Source organism: Nicotiana tomentosiformis, chromosome 6 (assembly GCF_000390325.3).
Source record: "Nicotiana tomentosiformis chromosome 6, ASM39032v3, whole genome shotgun sequence".
In the NCBI taxonomy this organism is placed as follows: domain Eukaryota; kingdom Viridiplantae; phylum Streptophyta; class Magnoliopsida; order Solanales; family Solanaceae; genus Nicotiana; species Nicotiana tomentosiformis.
Genome location: NC_090817.1, coordinates 137,970,845 through 137,998,690, shown reverse-complemented (window position 1 = coordinate 137,998,690; position 27,846 = coordinate 137,970,845). Strand labels below are relative to the sequence as shown.

At 35.9% G+C, this 27,846-nt stretch overlaps 2 protein-coding genes, 1 non-coding gene and 1 pseudogene across 5 annotated transcripts; all 4 read right to left on the bottom strand.

Annotated features, from left to right (window-relative positions):
- Positions 1-322: 322 nt before the first annotated feature.
- Positions 323-394, bottom strand: TRNAT-CGU (transfer RNA threonine (anticodon CGU)). Its single transcript has one exon. It is a non-coding gene; the product is annotated as a tRNA-Thr (tRNA).
- Positions 395-2,142: 1,748 nt separating this feature from the next.
- LOC104090226 (uncharacterized) lies at positions 2,143-7,930 on the bottom strand. Of its 3 annotated transcripts, XM_018768748.3 has the most exons (8): positions 7,780-7,930; positions 6,875-6,991; positions 5,360-6,779; positions 5,192-5,273; positions 5,010-5,076; positions 3,389-3,577; positions 3,236-3,296; positions 2,143-2,729 (listed from the first exon to the last, which is right to left on the bottom strand). In XM_018768748.3, exons 2-8 carry the CDS (start codon positions 6,884-6,886, stop codon positions 2,521-2,523), a joined length of 2,040 nt encoding a protein of 679 aa, XP_018624264.1. In that variant the 5' UTR covers positions 6,887-6,991; positions 7,780-7,930; the 3' UTR covers positions 2,143-2,520. The 3 variants fall into 3 exon arrangements, with proteins under 3 accessions (XP_018624264.1, XP_018624261.1, XP_009593578.1); XM_018768745.3 differs by having other exon boundaries at positions 5,360-6,991; positions 7,780-7,906; XM_009595283.4 differs by having other exon boundaries at positions 2,143-2,726; positions 5,360-6,991; positions 7,780-7,905.
- A 2,235-nt stretch (positions 7,931-10,165) lies between these two features.
- On the bottom strand, positions 10,166-18,616 carry LOC104090240 (zinc finger CCCH domain-containing protein 55-like). The gene is made up of 6 exons (XM_009595300.4): positions 18,424-18,616; positions 16,463-17,536; positions 15,382-15,522; positions 13,810-14,566; positions 11,533-13,696; positions 10,166-10,796 (listed from the first exon to the last, which is right to left on the bottom strand). Exons 2-6 carry the CDS (start codon positions 17,403-17,405, stop codon positions 10,767-10,769), a joined length of 4,035 nt encoding a protein of 1,344 aa, XP_009593595.1. The 5' UTR covers positions 17,406-17,536; positions 18,424-18,616; the 3' UTR covers positions 10,166-10,766.
- A 2,693-nt stretch (positions 18,617-21,309) lies between these two features.
- On the bottom strand, positions 21,310-23,515 carry LOC104090247 (uncharacterized; annotated as a pseudogene).
- Positions 23,516-27,846: the final 4,331 nt, after the last annotated feature.

The window sequence follows — 27,846 nt, the reverse complement described above, 5'->3', positions numbered from 1 at the left end:
GATGACACGTGTCCCTCCGTTTAAATGAGTGTTATATTTGAACCCAAAGTATGACTGCAGGGGTATAGATAACCCAATAGTATAACGATGAGTATTTTTAAACTATTTTCGAAAGTAGTGAGGTATATTTGGCCCTTGCCGTTTTGCAAATGGGATAGAGGATAGTAGTTCATTTCTTCTAACCAAATCATACCTTAACTCGCGGTTGAGCATCTTGCATTTAAGTTTTATATGAAATTACCAAAGAACGAAGCAAAAATTTCTGTTTAGTGCTTACTGCTTACCCAACTGAAAGTTGGCTCAAAAAAATCGTGTAAATAAAAGCCCCCGGCGAGGATCGAACTCGCGACCTTTCGCTTACGAAGCGAACGCACTACCACTATGCTACGGAGGCACGTTGCACAATAGTTGATATATATTGTTTATATTAGATAATATTGTTTTACAAGTTACAACAAGACGCAAGTTAAATGAATCGGATACCAGGTTGTTAGGAAACAGAAATTTCATAAATTAACTCGCATTATGACTTGTTACTCATATAGCCCGTCACATTCAATACTTACTTTTTTTAGACGGTATATAGATTATACATTAAATATACATAGTTATGCATCATGAATTGTATATAATATTATATATCCGCCGGCTATTTATAGCTTAATATTAGGTGGGCGGCTATCTGGGTTAATTCTTCGTAAAAATACCGAAGCCCAAAGGCAACGACTTGATCGCCTCAGTCCCACATAAGAGAACTGGTGTTACCAGAAAATTTTAATAGTATGCATACTGGAGAAGGGTTTAAGTGATAGATAGGTTTGGTCTTGGAATAATCGATTCTAACATAAGAATTGTGATCCAAACAGTGACTAGGAAGGGGAGGAGCAAAGTCTTGATCTCTACTGGTTCTGATAGCTTGGGATTTTAGTTCTCTTTCCCAAGTGGCAAGATTAGCAATCCTAGAGTTTTCCTAACAGAAGACTTTTAAAAAAAACTTAGAGTTTGTTTTTCCAAATAATCTAACCTGTAAAATCAAAATGATGTTGAGTCCATCAAGTAACTTCAACTTGTCCAATAACAATCTTGTGAGAAGGCACGGGAGAAAATATGTTATTGATATTGGATGAACAATACAATACAAGAGGTCCTTATTTATAGCTATACTATACAAGGACATACTACTCCTCTATCAATGTGGGATAATACTACACTATATACATGCTGTAAACTAACACTCCCCCTCAAGACGGTGCATACAAATCATATGTACCGAGCTTGTTACATATATAACCAATACGAGGACCAGTGAGAGACTTGGTGAAAATATCTGCAAGTTGATCATTCGACCTCACAAACTTTGTAGCAATCTCTCCTAAAAGTATCTTTTCTCTGACGAAGTGACAATTAATCTCAATGTGTTTAGTTCTCTCGTGGAACACCGGATTTGATGCAATATGAAGGGCATCTTGATTATCACACACAAGTTCCATCCGACTGATTTCACCAAATTTCAACTCCTTGAGCAATTGTTTGGTCCAGACTAGCTCACATGTTGCCATAGCCATTGCTCGATACTCTGCTTCTGCACTAGACCGAGCAACTACATTCTGTTTCTTGCTCTTCCAGGACACCAAATTTCCTCCTACTAAAACACAATATCCAGACGTAGAACGTCTATCAAAAGGTGATCCTGCCCAATCAGCATCTGAGTATCCAATGATCTGCTCATGACCTCGTTGCCTGGAGCCGATTTTATATATCGAATAATGCGGACAACTGCATCCCAATGACTATCACAGAGAGAATTCATAAACTGACTTACAACACTCACAAGATAAGAAATGTCGGGTCTAGTCACTGTGAGATAATTTAATTTTTCGACCAGCCGCCTATAGCTTGGGATTCAGATTCAGGGATAATACTACGCTATATACATGCTGTAAACTAACAAATCTAAATTATTGAAAAAAGGTCAATACCGGACTCACATTTCCGTCTATCAAATGGCAGTTTATTTGGAGTTGATTGACAAGTCGACATCCAGTCTTTTGCATTGTACCTTAATTACTGTTATGGGAGTTTATGAATGCATCAAGAAGCTACTAATATGAGAGCAAAAGTAGATACTCGTACAAAGATCAGTAAGAGTAAGAATATTTCTATTACTGCTGTATACAATACATAACAGATTAATCTGCATGGTCACAAGGACTAGAACAAGTTTACAACAAAAATTAACCCTACGATATACAACTTGCTTCCTAAATAGTTTGGTTGGGCCAAAAATAACTAGTCGTTTGGGTTAGGTATGAGGTAAGTATATGCAAAATGCCGTGCAAAAAGCTGCTTCTAGACGTGTCCGCTGAGTGTACGCCCACAAAGCAAAGGCAAGTATTCTACGTTGTTGGACTTGTTGCCCATTGTAATAAGGTAGATATCCCAGCTACATCAATCAAAAAGCTACCGAGCCAACTATAGGTTTTATACAAAAAACACACGTTGCGAAAATCAAGTTTTCCATCAATATCGACATCTATAAGTTGAGAATTTGTTAGTACCGCTTTCTTGTAAATATGTCGCGGCATCAATAACCTTGCGATAGTAACGCCAAGATACGTTCTTTTCAGTGATAGGTCGTTGACCAAATGGGTTACTCTCTACATACTCCTGAACATTTTCTGCCATGGACAATCCTTCAAGATAAACACGCAGATCACCGCCGGGCCCTGCTGCAGATAAACAAAATGAAGTTACATACTTTCTAACAGCATGAATTGGATTGAATACAATTCATGTCATGCATACACAAAGAGGGTAACGACAATCATAAACCCACATCTCTACCCCATACAGGATAGGAATGACCCAAGCCGTTTAAGCGGTCACATATAGTAGTGTAAAGCATTTTAACTAATCATATAATTGGAACTTGGAAGTATGAATCCTGGAGAAGCAAATACTATAGCAAAAAGTCCTTGTACAAAAGGAAAGCACAAAGAAATTCCAAGTAACAGAGTTCAGTATCAATTTGCATTATTCATCGGAAAACACACATGATATACTCGCGAGGTCCAACCATCACCAGTACTCGCGAGGTTCAACCATCACCAGACTCTCAATGAAGAAGCCCAAGAAACAAAGTTCACAATTGACATGTCTGACTCACCTACCCCTGTAGTTGTGATAGTTTTGCAAGAGAAAACACACACACAGAGGGAGAAGGAAGGAAGCTCACCTAACGAGTCATCTTTCTCATCCAAATAATGGTATGAATTTGGAAATATTGCTGTATTTGGCTGCAAAAACGAAAATACAAGTTGAAACTTATTGAATTTTGCTCATGCAGTAAATTTAAATTTCCCAGGAAGAGGAAAGGATTAAAACTCACTGGATTACACAAGGCTTTGTGAGGAGAGTCGTCCAATAAAAGTGTGTTTGACTCATCATATTCACCTCTCTCCCATGGAAGATCTGGTTCAGATTTATCCCATAACATTTTAAGCTTCTTCAAGATAATAGGCTTGGTCCTCCTTTTCCCGACAACAGGAAAACCTGTATCAGTGCAGTGGGATTGATCCTACATAATATTCAAGTTTGTTATACTACTTTTAAATGAATAAATGAAAAGAGGCAAACAGAAAAACAAATAAATGAGTACAAAGAAAACCAAAATAAAAAAAAAAGGCAGGATGGAAATTAGAACTTCTCCAACATAACATTTATTCTCCCAACGAGAAGAAAACAAAAAAACAACAAAAAGTATTTATCGATCTTACTTGGCAATTAGGAAGACATTTCCATATGTTAGTTCATACATCAATCAAGTGGGTAGAGCCACAAACATTAACTATGTTCAATCAAAAGTGTTTATCGAACTAGGTTACCAGATCTTAAAATAACTATCCAAGAGAGAATGAGCCACTAGTTTGGAAACTCCATCTATCGCAATAAGGTAAAACCATAATTTCACAAGCCAAGCAGCAGACTTAATGTAGTTCTCAGGAATTCAACTAGAGCCCAGAAAGTATTAGGTTGTAGAGCATGGCAACAGAGGGAAGTTGGCACCATATGTATCCTTATGTATTTGGTTTCATTGAGGAATAAGGGCAGGGGAGAATTAATGAAAGAATACTCAGTAAGCTACGTGGCAATCATGGGGACTTGTTTTCATCCCGAACCAGCAAAATTTTCCAAGCCACTCATTTTCTTTCGCGAAGAAAAGAGTTTAGCTGTTTTATTTTCTCACACTATGAAAGGTCAATAACACATCCCATTCGTGAAGGCCCAAAACATAACCGGACATATAAAGGGAAGAGTGACCAACTGTCGTAGAATTTGAGCCTTGAAAGGGTAACTTGAAAGAACGGCAATCAAGCCTGAAAGGAAATTAAATAATTGGCCACCCCTCCACCAATTTATATCTAGAGCAGTTCGATTATTGGGTCTGGAAATGAGCGGGAAAAGGATTGAGACTCCTATTGGATTGATAATTCAGAAATCCATGCATCAGCAAACAAAAGAGATGCATATATGACAAAGTAGTGCAACAATCAAGCTTCATTATCATATCTAGTTATTTTTCTAATCACTATCTATGGATTTCAATCCCTCAGATTGGGCATGAATGAAAATCCTTCTTCTATAGTCAAATGAAGTAGAATATGTATTTGAATCCTCAAATTATCCTTTGAGATGAGAAATACAGTATGCGTGCTTAGACAAACAAGACCAATAACTCATGTGTTCTCAACTTGAGTCTGATTCTAATACCAAGGCAGGTATTCCTAGGTTCCCCCTGATATCCACATTTATGTAACCATGCATTAGTAATTCTTGGGAGAAAATCAGAAAATATAACTAATTTTCACCATGCACTTTCCCTTTTTCAAATGATATTAAAGTCCAAGAATCACCAGATTTTCTTTTAGTCCTCTGCTATGAACACCAAGAATTGAGCATTTGTACAAGCACCACATCATGAAAGAATATGAGAAGCAAGAAATTCTTACCCAACAAAAGACCAACTTGTGCTTGGCATTTCTCAGAAGAACATCTAGAACCAACTCCATATTCTTCCTGCAAAATTTTCAACAACATACACGGGACAGATATAATCATACGAGTCCACATCTCAACTACCGAATATATCCAATAAATGTACTACGGTGAGTAAGCAAAGTTTGAAGAGTACTTGATCCTTGATGACCATACACCTACATTGAATCTCTCAAAGCAGAATTGCAGAAAATCCTCCAGAAAAGGCCTTCTAAAAACTGGCACAGCAGATACAATCCAGTTAGAATAATTTCTAAAAGGAAAGTAAAACTAAAAGGTGAAATAAAAAGTTGGCCAACTCTACCTGCTTTCCCTGATACAATGATATCCGCTTTCAAATTATATGGAACATGACGAATCGGAACAATATCAGCAAGTAATCCATTTACATCAAGTACAAGAAGCTTCTTACTAGAAGGTGCATTAAGCACTCCACCCAAAGGAGGGATGATAGCCATATTTGTGATTTGAGTCTTCCCATCTACAAAAGCACTCGTTCTTGAATGAGGACTGTCTTCAGTTGCTGATTGTCTTTCCCCATTCAAGGGTTCATTTGTTGTGATCATACTATTAGTGTCATTGGAGGCCCTAAGACCACAAGACCTTGCACAATGTGAACTCTCTTTAGTAGATTCAATTTCATATGCCACATTCACAGTGGCATCTGCCTCATTTATATTCTCCTGCTCAGAATTTTCTGCTTTGGAGTCTATTGGACACTCATCCTTGATAGAAACCATTGGACTGTTGATGTTCTCTTTCTGATCATCAAGTTGAATTATTTCCTTTTTATTCCAAGCTTCAGAGCATGAACTGTCACCAGGAACCTTCTCTAATAGCAGTTGTTGCACACCCGTCAACAAGGTACTGCCTCCAGTAATTACTTCTTCAGGCAAATTATCGGAGCAGTACGATAAAGACACTTGGTAGTGGTTTGAGCTGGTGGTTTTTGTTTTGTTTTCTATAATTGGAAAAGAGGAGGCAGCATCCGTCATGATAGATGATAAACTGCTTGCGGGAGCACTAGAATTCTTTCTCCTCTTCCTGGAATAAGTTATCAGCACTTCCAGCCTTGGGTGTCTATGCAGACCCCTCATCTCAATTGCAGCATTATTGACCTCAACAAAATTACCATGTTCAGTAGTCAAAGTATCGCCTACATTAGAAACTGTCTCATCCCGATTTTCAACTTCAGAGACAGACTTCGACTCCAAAGTAACAAAAATATGATCCTTAGAAATGTCACTGCCGCACCTATCACTACAAGTTTCCACATCACGATCAGCACCAGTAGACTTAGAGGGATTGTTCCAATTAGTTTTTTCTGCCCCATCACATATATTCTTGGACAGACATGCCCTTATCTCACTACTGCTCATCACCAAATCTCCTTCATAGCATGTGGCAACTCCCATTTCTGAACTTATACCTTTATCTAAAGGATTCTTCCCTGTTATAGCAGCATCATTTGCCTGTTCACAAGTAGTTACATTATTTTCCGAGGCAATACACTTGCTCTCCAGAATGCTTCTTCTTTTCTTTACCTTCCATGCACTCAAGTCCGCAATGCAACTTCCTACTTTTGTACTTGATTTGATATTTTCAGAAGACCAGAGATGTGAATTTTTTTCTTGACCCATGATCCTCAATGGAGCTCTTAATATGTGGTCAGCATTACCAATACAAAATACCCTCCTATTTTGCTTGTTTCTCATTCTTTTTGCCTGCCAGGGAATGAGGTCATCAACTTTTTTGTTATGATGGCCTCTGCTAAAAGCAGCTTTGCTATTCAGCTTTCTCAGTTTAGTACCACCCTTACCCTTCTCAGCATCCCAGTAGTCTGGAGCCCCAGGGGCAGGCAATGCCTGGATAACAATCCTACTGCTATGCATCCTTTTCATTCAATAGGGGATGCAACAACGTTAACAGGAAGTTCCTGCAATAAAATTAAACCAAGTTCCAATGAATAACATTGGGCTATGACTGAAGTTTAATAGTGCATTTTTGCAATAAAAGTGGAAGCATGAAACCAGCTAGAAACTTTTCCGCAAAATTCCCATGCAGTCAAGCACGTGGCTATATTACTTACAGAAGTGTCATTGTAACCCAACTCAGTAGTAGAAACAGGCATCCAAATCAGGATGGATCCCTAGTGTAAGATATGGGTTCACATGAACCCAATATCTTTTGCTTAGACTTTGTATATGTATTAAGAAATCCACTAAATATAAAATACCCATAAATATTTCACTGAGACTCCCAGTTGTTATGGTTAACTTAAGGTCGCTATAGAAACCCATAAACTGCAAATCCTGGATCCGACTCTGATCCAAATATGCAAACTGAAATACCAAAAAAAGCTAAATTTTAAAAAGTACACACTTTTAAGATTCCATAAACTCTACACTAATTATGCTCATAATCTTCCTTAATAACAACTGTTTACATTCCCCAAAAGGAAACAAAGCAATATACGCACAGTCAAATACAATTTGGTCAACGCAGGTAAGCTCAGTCTAGCTAGTTTATAGAGATTGTAATCTATACTCAAGTCTATAGAAGTCACATTTATGAATCCTACACAAATACGAGACAATGCCTATGTAGATTTAACCTAGAAAACACAAAATTGTATTAATCGAAATACTCAATCGTAAAATGAATCAGAGAAAATGGAAAAAAAAAAAAACTTTTTCCAGTATACTTGAAGCATATGAAAGATACCTAGTTGAATCTGTTGAGCGTTGGAGAGAACTGAAAATGGAAAGTCGAATTTTGATTTTTTTTTGAGTAAGAAGTGGAAGGACCAGAGTATTTCGGGTAAATACAGCGGGGATTTTGGTATTTTTAAGATTGTCTTGCTCGAAAACCCGATCCATAATCATTTGGGGATTCGGATCCTTCCGACCAATCTTATCCAATTTGTGCAAATTTGTTTCTTTTTTTTATTTTTAGAAAACATAAAAAAAATAAAATAAAATGGTATAAATACAAAAAGTTTAGTATTTTGGAATAATATAAAATCCACGAGTGTAAAATTTAAAATTTTTGATATAGCAATCTAGGCATAAAGAGTGTTTTTGGATGTGTGAGGCTCTATGAGCTGGACCCTCATGACATAAAAGTGTGTTTAGAGTGAACATCATACTCATCGAGTTGTTAGTTCTATAATATTGTATATTATGGTAGTTTGAGAGTTCTGCGTAACGTCAATTCGAGCTCAAACATTACAATTTAAAATATCCCAGGTAAGTATACAAGTTTACGTGCTTCCAACTTTGGCCTCGCCATGAATCTAATAGCATGTTTGGTCAAGTTTTTCCAAGTTCAAAAGTTTTTTTTTTCAAATTTAAAGTATTTGGCCAAGCTTTTAAGAGAGAAAAAGTATTTATGAGAAGAAGCAGAAGCAGTATTAGAGAAGCAGAAAAAAGTAGCTTCTACCGAGAAGTACTTTTTGGAGAAGCACTTTTGAGAAAAATACACTTGGAAGCATATTTTAAAAGCTTGGCCAAACACTAATTGCTACTTAGAAGTACTACTTTTAAATTAATTAATCAAACACAAATTGTTTCTCGCCAAAAGTACTTTTGAAAAATAGCACTTCTCAAAATAAGCTAATTTTTCCACCTTGGCCAAACGGGCTATAAACCTTCTCAGCCTGAAAATAAATAAAACAGCAAAGGGCCAAATATACCCCATCTACTTTCGAAAATGGTCTAAGAATACCCCTCGTAATACTATTGGGTTATCTATACCCATGCAGTCATACTTTGGGTTCAAATATACCCCTCATTTAAATGGAGGGACACGTGTTATCGTCCTGTTCGTCAATTCTAAATATCTTCTAATTAATTAAAAAGACTCATTAATCATACCCGAAAAGCAAATTTTTAAAGCAATTATTTTTTGTAAAAACTGGAAAAAACTGAAATTATTTTTACTAAAAACTGAAAAAAACGAAAATATTCTTTTTTCAGTGCTTTAGAAAAAATTGAAAAATAATTTCTAAAAAAATATTTTTGAAAAAACTGAAAAAAAAAAAAGAAGAAGCTGAAAATCAATTTTCTAAAGCAATTTTTTTTGTAAAAACTGATTTTTTTTTTTTACTAAAAACTGAAAAAAATGAAAAAATAAATTTCCAGTTTTTACAAAAAAACTGCTTTAAAAAAAGCTAAAAAATATTTTCTAAAACAATATTTTTGTAAAAAATGAAAAAAAAAAACTAAAAAGCAAATTTCTAAAGCAGTGTTTTTGTAAAAACTGAAAAAACAAATTCTTTTTTTCATTTTTTAGTTAAAAATATTTCAGTTTTTTCAGTTTTTAATTGCTTTAGAAAATTGCTTTTCAGTTTTTTTTTTTTCAGTTTTTACAAAAATATTATTTTAGAAAATATTTTCAGTTTTTTTCAAGCAGTTTTTTGTAAAAACTGAAAAAAAATATTTTCATTTTTTTCAGTTTTTAGTAAAAATATTTTTTTAGTTTTTTTCAGTTTTTACAAAAAAAAAATTATTATTCGGGTATGGATAATGTGTCTTTTTAATTAATTAGGAGATATTTAAAATTGACCAACAGGACAATGACACATGTCCGTCCGTTTAAATGAGGGGTATATTTGAACCTAAAGTATGACTGCAAGGTATAGATAACCCAATAGTATAACGAGGGGTATTCTTAAACCATTTTCGAAAATATTGGGGTATATTTGACCCTTTGCGTGAATAGAATTACTACCAACATTTTTATCCTTAAGTCATTCGCTTTAGAGTAAAGCTTATGATTTGGAGGTCGTCGTCATTAAGAAACTTTTACATATTATTAGCGATCAACACTAAAAATACTAATCTCATAGTTAAATCAGCTAGAGAAAATTCTCGAAAAGTTTTATAGGAGCCAAAACATCATGACTACGAAATTTTGGTTTTTAGATGTACAGAAGTTTTACAAGCAGGTCGATGACATTCCACATAATCGATATTCAAGAACGTCAATTGTGAGATAGTTAAGATGGGGAGTTATTTCCTTCCTCTATTTTTTTCAAATGGAGTTATTTCATATTCCATAATTTTACATACTTGTTTAAGTAAGCAGCTTTATATGAAGTGCACACGAATTAAGAGTTCACGGGTCATTCCAAAATTAGGAAGTAAATAAATACAAAATCTAACTAGAACCTTTCAGTTATCCTCACAATTAACCGAAACAAAACTATAACAGGCTTGCTGCTATTAATATTCTGGGAATATCAATAACGCAGAAAAAATCAATAACAGGCTTGCTATTAATATTCGTATACACAACACCCATTCAACAAGGATATATATTAAGGAAACAAAACTAAACTAAAAAGAAACTTAATACATACATTTTGCCCTTCTCAATGTGCTGCTGAGGTCCCGTACTTCTGCAGAGATAGTACACTTCGTACAAGGGTCAACACGTTTGGGGTTTGATTGTAGATATTGGCAAAGTAATCCCAAATACCCTGTTTCTCGTTTCAGGAAATATATGGAGGCATCAATATTTTGGGCATACTCGTGCATATGAGCTTTTATCCTAAGCAGCAATGCAACTCTAACTGCTCAATGCTCATCAGGCAAGACTTTGTTTCAAAGCATAAGTAGTTGTATGCTGTGGCGCAGTAGCATCCGCAATGACAAATACCACAGCAAAATAACTGCTGTTGCCAACTGGAACAGCCAACAAACTGACAGTTATACCTTGACGTATTTATCAACATAGCCCTGGAAAACAAACTGTTAGTTACATTGTATTGAATTTGCATAATGTCTTCTAATCAGAGTATCAGCATCCTACACAACCAAGGTTACACTATAAGTCTCTATGGAATAGCAAATTTGATAAACAAAGGTACAATTTGAAATAACAGTGATAAGCACTGTAATATTCAACTTCAAGGATAATCCTATTTCAGACACACAAGATAGTTATTAAAAAGTATGCCCAGCACATTCACTTTAGCGTAAACTCAATCCACATTAATGATAGACACAAGCTAAAAATTTTCAGTAGGCAAACACTTGATTCAACCCTAAACAAAAACAAGATGGGTTTGGTCAAGATGTGTCAAATAACGAGTTATAGCCTACCACACCCAGCATGACCCAACATTCCCTCTTTTTTTGTTGCTTTTTGAAAAAAAATGTGAAAGCTAAAGTAATTTTTTTTATTAGCTTAAGTTCTTCCACATTTACATTATTCCGATCTCCAAATTTGATTTTGTATGTTTTGGTATAGCTTGTATCTTGACCGTCAGGTTACAGTGTTACACTATGTTGACCCGTTTTGACCCAATCGTTTGATGGGTCATTTCAGGTTCAACCCATTGGGTCAAGTCAATCAACAGGTTGTAACACAACCCGTTTAAACTTGGTTGGGCCACACAGATTAAAACCCTTGGCAAAAACTAAACACATAAAAGGGTCTTTGTGAAACAGTAGAGATAAGAAGAGGTCATACCATGACTAGTTTAGTTAATTTCCTCTGTGACGAGTCAATGTAATGGTCGATTTTTGCCTTAGACTTGGGTATTTGGTGACTTTTCATAGCTCCAGAGACCTTGTCAACAGTTTTCTTGACTATGGTCTTGAACACCTCCTTGCTCATATTACCTTGGCGCCATGATGGTTTTAACAGCTCTTTTACAAAATTAGCAACTGAACTCTTGAAAAGCTTCATAGATCGGGAATCCTTACTTTTCTTTTTCTCCCCCGATGGCTTTACCTGTTCGATCTCAATCTCTCCTGCAGGGACATCCTCTCCATCACTGGAATCGCTTGGACTTCCATTCTCAACAGCACCTACCTCTGCCTCAGCAGTCTCACCAAATTCATCATTTTCTGCTGATGCGGTAAATGCAATAGCTCCACCTCCTTTTTGCCTCTTGTTTACTTCAACATCCAGTGGTTCATTGGATCCACTGAGCCTTAACATACCACCCGAGCCATCAGTTACTTCACGCTTTTGACCAGGATCAGACTTCTTAAGTGAGCTAGTAGATGGCTCTATGCTGTCGTAAAGTGGGTCATACTGGTTACCACCTGGCTGGTTGAACATTCCTCCAGCTGCACGGGCAGATGGTGGGGTAATATTCCGTGAACCAAGGCTTTCAGCATGATGGCCATCAATTGGCATATTGCTCAAACTAAATGCACCGTATTTATTACTAGGGAGCATATCTCTTCCATGTATTGAAAGATCCGAACTGAATTTCGTGGTTAGTGGCTGGTCAAATGTAGATGCATAAGGGTTGAAATGACTTGAAATTCTGGATCCAACAAAGTCAGGCAATCGAGAAGCTTGATTCTGGTCTAACGAATCAGATGAATACCTTGACATAGAGGAACTACCTCCAGGCTCAACAAGATGTCGAGAAATACCAGCTGTCTGAGGAACACAGTGCGGCTGTTGCATGTAAGGGTAACTCGTAGAAGATGGAATAGGAAGTTCACCAACGGGCAGACGTTCGCCAAGGAAAGCTGGTGGTCTATTTGGTGAACCCCTAGAATAGATAGGTTGAGTCTGCAGATAAGCATGATGTTCACCACCTTGAGGAATATTAGGCAATGGGCTCGAATAGAAGTCATTTCTTGGAACTACTATATTTGGTTGAAAATATCCCCGAGGAACATTATGTTGTCCACCAGCTGCATTTCCAGAGGAGTCGTTCACAAATGGAGGATGTGGTGGCTGTGACTGTGCTGGACGTGGTGGAAGAGAATTCCAAGAGGTACTCAGAGGTACAGCGAATGGAGACGGTTGATGAGGAAATGGAGCTTGATACAGAGGAACACTTTCCATATATGCAGAATTAAATGGTGGGGGCAAGTTGTGATCTCTGGGCATCTGCTGAGTAAATGCAGTACTTGAAGCCTGCGGAAGTGAAGAAAAGGAAGCTGATAAGGGTGCTGTCTGGAGTACAATTGACGGGCATGACTCCTTAGCAGACGCAAATTGAGGAAGCTGGACGGGTGTGACCATTGATGATGTCTGGACAGATGATGACTCCGGAACAGACGAATCAAAGTTCTCTTTAAGTTTCTCATCTACATTTAGGAGCATCTGATCAGAGACATGATCTTCAAACTGATGAATTCCTATAGTTCCAACTGAAGAGGGAATTTCCCCAGTAGCATCATCACCAGGAAGCTTCTGCCCTTCAGCAACAATTACTGGACTCACAGTAAGTTCCATTTGATTCTCTTTCCCATAAAGCTGAGAAGTAGGCTCAGGTTCTTTCATATATCTCACTTCCATATCAGGAATACCCTGGCTTTGGGATTTATCATGATTGTGGACCGATTTCTCGAGAGTAGTACCAAAATTTTCATGCGCATGAGAATCCTTTAAATCATCCAGATCCTTTAAATCGTGCATATCAGAATCCTTCGAAATAGGCAGAAGATCTTGGTGCAGATGTTTGCTCCTGTATGATCTTGATCCACCACTCTTGTCAAGCTCAGCATGGAAATATCGACATGATGCTCCATAGTAACACTTGCCTCGAAGGAAGTCTTTACATTGTGGGAGATGACCTCTGTCCCTTCTCATTTTGTCACCACCAAAAGTTAACCCACGCCTAGAAGGTGACTTGCTTCTACTTCTGCGTCTCTTTGGAGAGATGCTGTAAAGTTTAAGCATTGACAATTTTAAAATCATCGAAAACTACAGTAGAAATCAAATCAACAGAAGAGATATTGAGCAGAAACATAGGAAAAAGCAAATTAAAATGAGTACCTCCGAGAACGACCCCGCCTCTCCTGTCTCTTCCGTGGACTCTTCCTCTTCCTCCTATCATAAGGAGAGCGGCTTCTGCTCTGGCTTCTTCCTCTTCTTCCACGTCTCCGCTTATACCTTGGTGAATCATCAGAATCACTGTCACTTACTCCCTCCCTAACCAATCTCCCATACTCATCAACCTTCCGCATAGGAGATTTATCCTTCGCATCTTCCTTAAGCAAATCAAAACTGTCACTATCATCAACACTCAAAATATTTTCCCTATGAGGTCCTTCATTAGCAGTATCAGTCTTCAAAGATAATCTATTTCCAACACCATTATCAAAGGAATCCTCAAATTTTACAGCAGCACAAGATTCTTTATCATCTTTGGGAACAGAATTTGAAGGTTTAACTGAAGATAAGGGTGATTTCCCAGTATCTGTCTTGGCAGTTATAGTAACAACTTCACTAGGTGGAGGAACTGTCAAAGGGCCAAGATTTCCATGACAATTCTCACTAGCATTATCTAAACTGTCATCCGAGGCATAGCCTTGAATAAGCCTAAAAGGACTGGCAACTTCCATGAGCTGACTGCGAATATTTTCAAGATGAGCTCCCTTATCAGTGGGTGATGCACTAGGATGGCTCATATCTTTCTCTATAGAAGATGATGTCTGCACATGATCATCCAAGACGGGTACACTATCCCTGTTTAAACCATTGGCCTCAGAAGAGGGTTCCTGAAAACTTGATGGAGCACGATATGGAGAATCTGCAGAGACTGAAGATGTAAGAGGATACAAACACAAAGAAGGCAACTTTGCATCAAAGTCAAACTCTAATAATCTCATCAGCCAATCAATCAATAAGTATGCCCCAATCCAAATTAGATGGGCCGGCTATATGAATCCTATGCATCCATTACGCTCTACTAAGTTTCATTTCAATTCATTGTTAAGAGGATTCATTATAGTTAGCATTTAAAGGATTCATTACAATTAGACTATCCTTAAGCTAGCCTTTAACCTACTACAACCTCACTCCTTTACTCGGGATAGGACCACCTATCAAATCATATATCATCAGAATCAAAACAAAAAATTAAAGTTACTACAACAACTGCGCCTTATTTCCAATCAAGTTAGGGCTGGCTATAAGTATCCTCACTAACCATGTTTTTTTATTTAAGCTCAACTCATCTCATCATTATACCAAAGTAAAATAAAAGTGAAAATAAGTTATATACATGTAAATAATAGTAACAATAATATAACATTAAAAGTTTATATTTTTACTGGAATATAAATTTACAATAAGGTCAAAATACTCCTAAAAAGATATCCCAAAATAAACAATTAAATGTTTCAGGGGTGTCTTTATCTCATATCAGCTGAAGGTGATTTCAGATTAGTGGTAGCTTCCTAACGTATTTTGAATTATAGACATTCTATTGCGTACTCATGATGAATGCTCAGAGTTAGAAAAGAACTAAGCACAAAGCTAAAAGATACGTGTGTCAGCTATTCTAACATGAGTCACTTCACGGAATTTTCAGGTCACACCCTCTATTGGCATAAACGTTTGCACCTTGTCTTTGTTCCTCTGGCTCCAAGGGCCCACAACACGATGAATTTCGATGTAGTACATCTTCGGCCAAGCTATCCTTTAACTGCTTCTCAGCCCCAAAAGGATGGATCTGTTGATCTTCATCTAGCTGGGTGATATCATCTGATAGTCCAACAGAGAAGCAAGATAGATCAGATGACTACAAACTTTCACACCCATCAATCAGAAAAAATGAAGCGTCTAGGCAATAAAGAAATGTGAAGGTTTCAATGAACAGGTTGCAAAGAAAACAAGAATATATTGATGTGGCAAGTGCAAAATAGAGCTTGACAAATAACTGGATTATAGCAATCAATAAATCGAAATAAATAGTTCAATCACCTCACATTCTTTAACTGAGATAGGAAGAATCTCACTGATCTTTCTTTTTCTAAATAAACATCAGAATCATACTCAGGCTCCTTACACTGCATCGGGCACTCTAGTACGAAGACCTCTTAAACCTTTCCTCTGTTAAAATAGGCATGAAAGATAATATTGGAGGCAATTAATTAGACATTGATTGGTGCTTCCTCCACCAGACTGATTGCAATGTAGCTTTATACATTAAAGTTATGACACCGTGTCCACTATCTGTCTTTCATAGATGTCCTTGTAGTTCAGGGTTTAGGCTAGCACAAAAGAAAATAAGACTGAAGCAAACCTTACCCAAATGAAGAGTTTACAGGTAAAAGCGAAGATCATTTCCCAAAGGAAACATATGCTAGAATCCTTGCCATAAAATGCTGACCGTTCCAAAAGTTAGGTAGTTTGGTCTCTTCTGAAAGGCTACATACACTTATACATAGAAAGTTTTAATACATCTTATGTATCTTGAAAAAAAATATGAAGGACCTATTCAGTTTATATTCTTCAATAGGGCAAAGACAACATATGGCCACGTTTCCCTCAACAAATACTGAACTCGCATTTTTTCATCTTTCTCTTGATTTTTGTACTAGGTCAAACAACTTCTATATATTGGGATAGAAGAAGCATCAAATAGCAATAAGCAATAGACAGTAGGCATGTAAAGCATACAAACAGTATATAGTACACTAACCTTCCATCTCCATATCAGAATCAGCAGCGGAATGAGACGGAGCTGAGTTTATTGAATTAATAAGTTGAACTGATGAGGCTTCTCCTGGAAATGCTAGTGATACAGGCTTAGGATGAGAAGATGGAAGATCTGAAGCCAAATTATTATTTACCGGTAAATCTTCTCTGTTAACAATCCCTCCATCGTGCTCAAACGCCCCTTCATCTTTAGCACCATTAGTATTTTCAGTGGAAGATATGAGAGGTGGTGAAGATGGTGGAAGAGGTGGATCCCCAGGAGGTGAAGGCGGCAAAGGTGGCTGAGGACCAGGAACTGCAGGTTGTACATGAGAATCATGACTTTTCAAATGCATGGAGGGATCAAATGGGGGAGGTGTGGATAAACCAGGGTTCTGCGAATTAGGTGGTGGTGGTGGTGGTGGAGGAGGAGGAAGGTTATGAAGAAAAACTTGCATACTGTCTGGTGATGGCTGATGAAATGCACCTCTATAAGGCGTTTGACCTAGTGATGGAGGTGGTGGAAGAATTCTATGAGCACCCGGAGCTATTACAGGTGAAACATGATGCATACTAGGATTCCACTGTGAATGCTGCACAGGAACTTGGTGAGATTGCAGCATTGGGGAGCTTTCATGAACTTGTGCAGATGGGGGAGGAGGAGGAGGAGGAGGTAGTGCATAAAATTGACTAGAATTGCTTCCACTTGTTGGAACTGGAAAAGGTGGACTAGGGTGACGTACACCATGATGGGCATGCTGATATGTAGGAGGGCCACGCTGACCAACTTGTGGTCCTGGTGGATAACCATGTGGCAACATAGGTGGACGTGGAGCCTGAGAGGCAGAAGGAGGAGGGGGAGGGGGAGGAGGCCACTGCTGCAATGGAGGCCTAGACGTATTAGCATTTTGACCTATCTGAGTGGCATAGTTACCCTGACCATACATCTCAAACAGCCAGCTATCAATAGAATTAGCAATGCTTGGGTGCACGATCCCACCTGGCGGTCCAAGAGAGTTCCGACGTGCAGATCACCAAATTAACTCATCCAGCAGCCCGTTTAAAGACAAACTGTAACCTTCAATTCAAATAATTCAAGAAATCTAATTCCAGCAAAGTAGCGAAAAACAAATTTTCATGACCTTGCAGGCATTTACAAATATGAAGAGAAAGAAACAAGAGGAAGAGAAGAAAGGAGAAGCCAATGCAAAAAACTGACAAGGTAATCAACTAATCTCAGCATTGATACTACACGTCCAAAGTTAAGGAATCAGACTCCACAGGGATATGACTCCTCCAGTTAACAAGATTAAAAAGTTTTATCTTTTTTCTTTCAGCAAAGCCTATCACCACTATGTAGACTGCAAAATTTACAGTTTCAGCGACGAAGAAATAAGGCATGCAGGAATGTCCATAAAGTTGATAACTTTCATATTTAACAAAACCACCTAAACGCACATTCTAAATAATACTTAACAGGTATGAAATCTTTACCCAAATAACAACAGGATAAATTTTAACTTAATCCCTAACTAAGAAGACCTTAGGAACCAAACCCACCGCCCAATACCTTGCCCGCCCCCCGCCCCCAATTCATCTATTCCTCTCATTTTTGTTTCTCCAGAGTCTAAGTTACAGCTGCCCAAAGCAGCAAAACGCTTCATAGTGTTAAGGAATTTCTACATTCTTCCCTCCAATTAACAAATATTCTATAACACACAAAAACGGTAATAAGGATTTCAAACTTTCCACAGAAAAATTTACTTAACAAAATAATGAATCAATCAACTGCATCTCAATCCCAAATTAGTAAGCATAAAAAACCAAACGAAAAAAAAAAAAAAAAAAAGACGAAAAAGATGAAGAAAAAAAACTCACCTTTTAAATTGCAAGCATTTTCAAATGACAGTAACAAACATACCCAGTAAAAGAAAGCAAATAATTTAAGCACAAATATACACTTACAATGCATACTAAATTACGAATTAGTAGGTCCGAAGTTGTCAATTTAAACTGATTTCGACGATCTGAATTGAAATCCAGCGAGTTTCGCATCCGAGATTTTTGAAGTCCTCTTCTGGGTTAAAACCCTAGAGAGAGAAACAGAGAGAGTGCAGTGGATATAAAAACAAAATGAGAAAAGGAAAATAAAAAACGGAAGTGAAAAAAGATTTTACCGCAACTCCGCAAAGTTAACGGTCAAGGGAAAGCGGTCGGGTGATGGATTATGAGCTTGGGTCTAAACTCTAAACGAGTTCGTATAGAATGTGGAGGCCCAATTTAAAAGCCTTTCTTTTTTTGTGAAGATAGAACGGACTAGCTAATTTTCAGACTGGTAATTGAAAAATAATCAGCGTTTGCAAAATTATTAAAAAATAGTCACTATTTTGCTGCAACATGAAAAGTTATAGCATAATATACTGGAGATTTGAGTACATGTATATAAACTTCCAGCATATTATATTGGAACTCCAGCACACGGAAAATTCCAGCATAATATACTGGAGATTGGAACACATGTGTATGAACTTCCAGCATATTATGCTGGAACTCCAGTATATTATGCTGGAATATTTTCCAGCTTTTGAACAGTATTTTCGTTCAGATTTATCTTTACATGAAAAGTGGCTAAATTTCGATTACTTTTGAAATCGGGGTTATTTTTCAATTACCACTTATAAATCTGGCTATTGTTGAATTTCACTTATTTTTTTTGGATACACCAATTTATAAATTAAGCAACAGAGAAATTAGGTGGAATATTGGCATTAAAACAAGAATTTGAGCTATACACATATGTAGTATAATGAATTGTTACACCATTAATATGATTTAACATGTTATATTATGTTATTCACTATTTTTTTAAGTTATCAATTAATACGATTAAATATAATTACTTATAATTATTTTTTTGTAGGAACTTGTGTCAAATATTTTGAAATAATGGAATTTTTTAAATACGTTCATGCCTTTTGGTTTTCCAAGGTGAATGGATTGAAAATTTTGTTAGATTCATTCTTGAACTCCTAGATATATGCTTGATCTTACAAGTGTAATTTGTTATTTTAAAAGTCATGAATTTATTCATTAACTCCTTTAAATGTTGTTTAAGAATTCGAGTCCATGAAGTTTTTTTTCGGAATTTTTCTTCAAAAACATGTTTGTCCATAAAAATTTATAAGTTTTTGGAGATTTTGAAAAATGAGTTTTACAAAAATCAAAAATGATTTTGACCATTTTTCAAGTTTTTTCAGGAAAAAAATTGTTTCTCACTCACATAATTGTAATGTTTTTTTTTAAGTGAAATGCATGTTCACATAATTTTTAATTGTAATTACCAATTTTCAACTTAATTTCAAAAACTACTTTTTAAAATATTATAATTTTTATGTCCAAACGCCTACTAAGTATTTTCAATAAATTCTTAGCCTATAAATAAGGTTCTTTCATTTGGAAAATATAACCAAAGAGCACAAGAAAGCAATTTTCTTTTTTGAAAACAAAAGAGAGACATTAGTCCGAAGGTGAAATCTATCACAGATCTATTAATAGAAAGCAATTTTTTTTAGATGTTATGTTGCTGTGGGTTAGTTGAATTTCGGAGATAGTGGTATTGCTATTATTCTTTTGTCTGCTCGTGAAGAAGATTTCAACCATTTAAAAAAAACTATCCGCCTCTAAGTACGACAAGATTATTATTGTTGTTCTAACGGTTTTGTATATGTCTTTTATCCAACAATAAAAAATATGTTTGATCACCGACTCAATTATTTGAAGTTATCACTATACATGGTTCTAAGAATTGGTAGAAAATTTTCAGTTGAGCACTTTCAAAATTTTGTTAGCTTGGTTCTAATACTTTTTTTAGTGACTTATGTTAAATTTTTTACATTATTAGTGCATAAAACTCAAACTTTTAAAATACATGAAATGAGAGAAAAGATGGATATTATGAGTACATTGGGGTTGTGGGGGTGGGGGGGTTTGGGGGGGGGGTTGTAATAGATGGAGTAATCTGTTATCCAACTCCATAGCAGTAAACTTCATTTCGTTAAAGTATGTTGTCCCAAATAACCTTTTTCATTTTATGGTCTTCAGTTTATTAAGAAATTTGCACACTTTTTTTGCTTCCCTCCAAGTCCACTTAATAGTGTCCCTTATTTGAGAATCCTTTTCCACCTCTTATGTCTATTTGAATGACTATTTTTATTTGGGACAGATGTTTAGACTAATGTAAAGAAATTTGCATCTACAGGTATCAAGTTTAATGGTAAGAAGGGAAACATAATAAGGCAATTTGTCTGGACCAGTGATATCACTAACTTATTTTACCATCTCCCAAAAATACACTAACAGATTAAACTAGAGGCATGTAATACATTGCGACAACCAGCCACAGATTGAACGCTTAGGTAATCTGCCATGGCCTGGCTTGCACATAAGGAAAAAAAAAATAACTCTAGTGAAAACGAACAACAACAACAACCCAGTGAAATCTCACAAGTGGAGTTTGGGGAGGTTAGTGAGTACGCAGACCTTACCCCTACCCGAGGGAGTAGAGATGCTGTTTCCAAAACATTAGCGTCGCACTTCTCACTGATATATCCACAAATGTAAACACACACACTAAATAGAGGACAAAATCAGCTTTTGGGAAACATCATGCAGTCTAGTCAACCTTGTTTTCTAAAATGGGAGGCAAAACTCTTCCCTATATCAAGTCCAAGTTAGTAGAAGAGGGGACTGCCACTGCTAGGACAGTTCATCCATCTTTATCAGGTTTACCTGATAGTAAGATTCTAATTCCAAGTACAGTACTTTTCAACTCTTAGAAATACCTTACGCGTCACCACAAACTTCAACTCTTCAAGTAATATTTTACAAAGTTATAGGTAAAGTTCCAATAATTTGGTAGCTAGCTCTACACGAAACAGAATTTTATCCACTAGCCGATTATTTGCAACCAAAAAGAAGCAGGCTATGTAATTGTTAAAGCTAGCAAGCTGTTACACTATTCATAACCAGGACACATACAAGATGTACAAAAGTAGGACTCTCATTCTGGTAATGCATATTATTCAACTACCTGATCAAGTGATTCTGGCATTGCTGTCCTGCTTCTCTTGCATGAAACACCTTTGATATTTCCACTCACTGAAGCTGTGGTGACAACTGAAGCAAATCAATCGTGGGATCATCTTCAGAAGAAAGTTGGTCCTTGGCGTTTACATATTCGGATCCTTGAATGATCCCATTTATGAAACAATTGTTGCTACTGTTAGACACTAGAATCTGTTCCAAGCAACACTCTCCAGAATTTACCCCAACTGAATTGAACGTATCAGGCACTCTACTGGATAAATCCTGAGGGCCAATTCCCAGGAGCTTTTCAGATATGTGTGTCACATTGTAATGAGCATTGCTGCTCTGTGTAATTATGTGACTTGTTGTGGGAATTAGAGATGATTGATTTGATGAATCTTGTGATTGAGATGACAGAAGAGAGAGAGCACAGCCCGAGTTTGATATCCCAGAAATCCCCTGAATGGTTGAGATTGAGTCCAGAACATTCAAGACTTCACCTCCTATTGAGGAACTTTGGAATAGAGAGCAGGTACCAAAATCATATCCTTCTATATCATGCATATAGGACTTGCTACTCTCATCAGTTTTGCTTCTTGTTAGAGCAGTTATTTCTTCGTCGTGAAGAGGTGGACACTGTTTCTCGGTATGGTATGAAGTGCAAAGGGGTTTTGGTTTTGAGTGTCCATTTGCGAAAGGCATGGTTAGTCGAGGGCTATAATCACCAGTGCCTTCAAACTTTACATTCTTCTACCAGTCCATCTCATATTTTGGTTGATCTAGAAGGCTGCTGCCAAGAACATTTTGGCAAAGAGAGGATGACATAGCAAAAGAAGTTCCCCGAAACTTGGTACCCGCAGAACCTGGGAAGTGTGTAAAATGAATTTGTGAATTTTCTGTAAACATTTCACAAAAAGCATATGAAATCGAATGATATGAACACATCTCTGAAAAAGGCAAAGAATACAAGTTGATACTGATCAATTGTGATATCAGGTCACTATCAGGTGACTCTCCTCTAGGTTCAGGCCTCAACAGCAATTTCCTTAATGCATAAAAGAAAACTGATGTAGAAATCCTAACATCACAGAAGAAGATGGTTTAACAATCAAAGACTCCTATAGTGGTCAAAAACAAAAAAACAAAAAAAAAAATTGCAAGTTTTTTCTGAATGGAATAGAAGGAATCAGTAAAAAGCTGAGTAGAAGTTATGTTAAGGCACTCCATATCAGAGCGCCTCCCTGTGTGAGGCTTCCTTCGGCGCTCATTATGACCTGCTAGACGTTTACGACAGCTGCGTTTTCCATTATCAAATTCAGATAGTAAATGAAACCTACAAATTCAGAAGCAAGCCAGATTTACATTATCTGCAGGAAGAAACACATTTGGTCTCTACTCTCTAGCAACCAAAACAAATTATAAGACTTAGAATTTAGAAAAATACATACTAATATCAAACCAAAAATTTGTTCTACAAGGAATTGTACTCAAATTACAGACTTAAGAAATACTAGTGCACATTCACTTTTGAACAAAATACTAACATATGGAAGGTTATAACTATTACTAACCTGCTACATTGCTGACAAAACCTTTGTTCAGTGCCATTTACAATAACCTTAGCAGTCTTTGAGTGAACTTCACAAACTTTATGCCTCTTATGGTAGTCCTTAGAAGAGCTAAGATCCTTCCTACAACCTTGAACCTGGCAATATGGTGTCTGATACTTCAAACCTGCAGTTCTCATTCTTTTAGCTGGTAAATTTGAAGACAAATTAGTCATAATCTCGAGGGATTTGAAACTGTGTGCATTTTTGTGATCAGGAAATCTACCAAGCTTCAAATCAATAAGTGGTGAATCTCTACAATTTGATTTCAATCAAGAAGTACTCAAAGAAGCAAGTAAACTGAGTTAAATACTTGTCTCCTTAGTGGAAGACTGGAAGCAAAGGAAGTATAGAAGGAAAAGAGAAGTACAGTAAAATGAGTGAAAAAAGTGGTCCAGTTATATTACTAGATACAAAAGCAGGGCTGCCAAAATGTTATCACCATAATTGGGCCAAAATCATTTACACCCTCCAACTTTGCTCTAAAAATCAAAATCATCCCTTAACTTTGAACAATAGTCATTCACCCCTTCTTATGCAATATTAATTTTGCCCTTAACATTTTTAATTCTCCATCTATATAATACACTTTAATATTATATAGCATAATATTTTATTTTTTAAATAAACATTTTACATATAGTTTAAATAATTTTCTATCTTAGTATAGATTTTCACTTAAGTTTATTAATATTATAATTTAAATATTCTTTTAATAATTTTATTACAAAATATGATGCAATTTTTTTATGATTGTTATTTAAATATTACATACATTAAGTATGTATATCCAAGTGGTGCATACATATATATTTAAGTTTCGCTCTCTCTTATTCTCTATCATCTATATGGATAAATGATTTTTGATCGCCATTAATAAAATAATATTTAAATTATAATTTAGAATGCATTTACAATATAAATAGAAAATTTATTTCTATTTTTATTTCATTAATGGTGACTAAAACTCATTTATCTATATGGAATTCTATTATAAATTTATCTATAATTTTATTCATTATCTTTGTATTACTTGCATTCAAATATTTATAAAGTTTTTACTCCCTTTTATTGTCACTTTATAAATATATATTAGAGCTTCGATTACTATAAATTAAATTAAATTATTTTTATTCTGCCCATTTATTTCACTATAGAACATATTACTTAATTACTATTTCTCACTCTTCTTTTTTGTCTCAGGAATAATTTTTCTTTTGTTATATAAATTTTATAAAATGAAAGAAAAATATCATAATTTTAAAAAAGTAAAAGAGAGAGAGAGAGAGGGGGGGGTTGATATGTAAGGGTAAATATAGGTATTAAAAAAGTCAATGGACGTAAAAGGAGAAGAATGACTATTGTTCAATGTTAGAGAGAAGTTTGATTTTTAAAGCAAAGTAGACGTAAAAATGATTTTCACCCACCATAATTTCATTTTGTACTACTGTCTTTAAGTTTTGGACCAGATATGTATTTTAAAATCTTTATTAAGTTTCTTTAGTTATATTTGTGTTGGTCAAAGGAACAATTACTAAAAGGTTTATTTCATGCAAAGACACCACATCGATATTTAAAGTATAAATAGCAGTATAATTTTCATAGGGAAGTTGCTGATTTGATAGTTAAGAAAAAAAAGAATAAACTCATAAAGTACGTAGTTACCACAGAAAAGTCTATGAAAGTAAAAAAGTAAAGCAAATTATGAAAAGTTCTCTCATTTCTTTCCTTTCCCCTCTGAGTTCTGATTTCCTATCCTTTTGTATTGTCATTGTTGGATTATATTAAGTATGTTTTACAAATTCAATGGGATGAAATCTCCAGATCCAATATCATTAGATATAGAAATGGAGAATATTATGGTAAAATGTCTTTTCAGAATTAAAAACTTTCTTTAATGTTTAGAGAATTGAAATGATAAAGAAGATCTTTTTTGGTAATTAATTCAACTTTTGTATTAATCACCAGTAAACTGTACAAATCCATAGCTTGCTCACACAACTCGCTATCTTTTACAACCTCCAAAGAAAAAGAACCAAAATCTTAGCCTACATATGCATGTATACACGTACTTAGAAAATAAAGCTGTGAACTAATCTATGTACATCATCAGTAGCTCTAATGCTGCAATTGTAAGCTATCTCTCTCGTTGTCACGACCCCAATTCCCCCTCTGTAGGATGTCGTGATAACACCTAATCTCTAAGACTAGGTAAACCTAACAATAATGCGGAATAACTGAATGTAAGCTGAAACTCAAATCTCATCATCTGAAATAAATAAAATTGCGATTCAAAATAGTTACAACTCCCAAAACCCGGTAGAAATAAGTAATAAGCTCTAAAGAGAAAAAAAATACTAAATATCTCTATATATCAGAGTCTAATGAGGAATGAGGAAAATAATATAATAAAGATAGAGGGGGACTTCGAGGTCTACGGACGCTGGCAGATGTACCTTGAAGTCTCCGCGTACGGGCTAGCTCAATGGTACCTGGTCTGGTAAACAGTACCTGGATCTGCACAAAAAGATGTGCAGAAGCGTAATATGAGTACACCACAATGGTACCCAGTAAGTGCCAAGCTGAACCTCAATAAAGTAGTGACGAGGTCAGGTCAGGGCCCTACCGAAAATAATAGGAAACAAGGCAGAAGATATAATAGTATAATGAAATGACTGAGAAGTAACAATGAGAATTTACAGAAGATAACGACACGAGATTCAAGAAGACAACTACATCACGTGAGGAAAACAAGATCCTTACAAGTTAAGAAACAACAACAACAACAACAATACAACAAATAGAGGTAAATAACAAGGGCGCTCCCGAGGTACCGCCTCATAGTTCCAAAAGTAAATATGCAACAGGGGCGCTCTCGAGGTACCGCCTAGTAGTCCCAAAAGTAAATATGCAACAGGGGCGCTCCCGAGGTACCGCCTCGTAGTTCCAAAAGTAAATATGCAACATGGGGGCTCTCGAGGTATCGCCTCGTAGTATCAAAAGTAAATATACAATACATAACCAATGGGACAATGAAATTACAACAAGGAATCATACAGTTAAAAGACTGAATACAAAATCAAGAAAGCAGGTAATTTAACTAAGCATGTTGCACAAATTGCAAGTAAGAGATAAGACACGTAGGCATGTGACATAAGGCTAAACATGACGACTGCACGTACTAGAGTAACTCAATTAAAGAAACTATTTAGCAAAAATCGGATTTTCAACATTTAGCCCGAGTACGCACTCGTCACCTCACATACTGTCACGACCCGAAATTTTTACCTTCGGGACCGTGATGGCGCCTAACATTTTACTTGCTAGGCAAGCCAACGTTAGAATAATATTAGTCATTTTAAACAATTTTAATTTAGTTAATAACAAAGAAATAAATACGGAAATAAATTTTGAAATAAAGTGATTAATCCATAATAATAGTGATGTCTAAAAATCATCCCAAAACTGGTGTCATAAGTGCACGAGCTACTAGAATAATCCAAATAAAGGCCTGAATGAAAATAAAACTGTGTGAAAGAAATACACAACTATGATAAAGTGGAAGGGGATTTCAGAACTGCGAACGCCATGCAACTATACCTCAAGTCTCCTGCGAATAGCTAAATCTGAACAAGTCTACTATGCGCCGCTAGAATCAACCCCGGTATCTGCACAAGAAGTGCAGAGTGTAGTATGAGTACAACCGACCCCATGTACCCAATAAGTACCGAGCCTAACCTCGACGAAGTAGTGACGAGGTTAAGGCAGGTCACTTACATTAACATGTACGCAATAATAATAATAATAATAATAATAATAATAATAATAATAATAATAATAATAATAATAATAATAATAATAATAGCAATTAATGATAAGTAGCAATTAATTATGGAAATCAGGGAGAAAATAGAAAATTTAATATTTAATGTGTTAAATGTCAAGTAGCAATTAAGACACATAATTCAAATAAACATGTAACAATTATAGCATGAATTCAAGACATAATATTGGACAAGGAATATGAGAGAATTAATTAATATAATAATTAATCATGATTTAAAATAATTTATGATTATTAGATAAATATGCAAATAATCAACTTGACGACGTATAGGCACTCGTCACCTCGCATATACGTCATTACACATGAAATTCACTTAACAAATAATTCAATGGTTCTATTCTCTTAAGTCAAGGTTAACCACGACACTTACCTCGCTTTGCAACCAAATTCAAGATTCCAATAAACATTTGCCTCGCGAATTGGTGTCCGAAAGCTTCAAATCTAGTCATAAATAATTCAATACACTCAACACGAATCGTAGGAATTAATTCTATATGAAATTACAGATTTTTCGGATTAAAATCCGAAATTCATCTCAAAAATCAACAGTGGGACCCACATCTCGAATCTCGAAAATACTCACGAAATTCGAACACCCATTCCGAGATGAGTCCAACCATACAAAAATTATCGAATTCCAATATCGGATTGTCTTTCAAATCCTAAATTTTTGTTTTGTAAAAGTTTTACAATCCCAATTTCTTTCATCTAAATCCGAAATAAATGATGAATATTGACATGGATTTATGAAATACAATCACTTGCGAATAGAGAACATTTACCCAAGTCGAATTCGTGAAAAAACCCCTTTGAAATTCCCCAAATCCGAGACTCAAATCTCAAAAATGA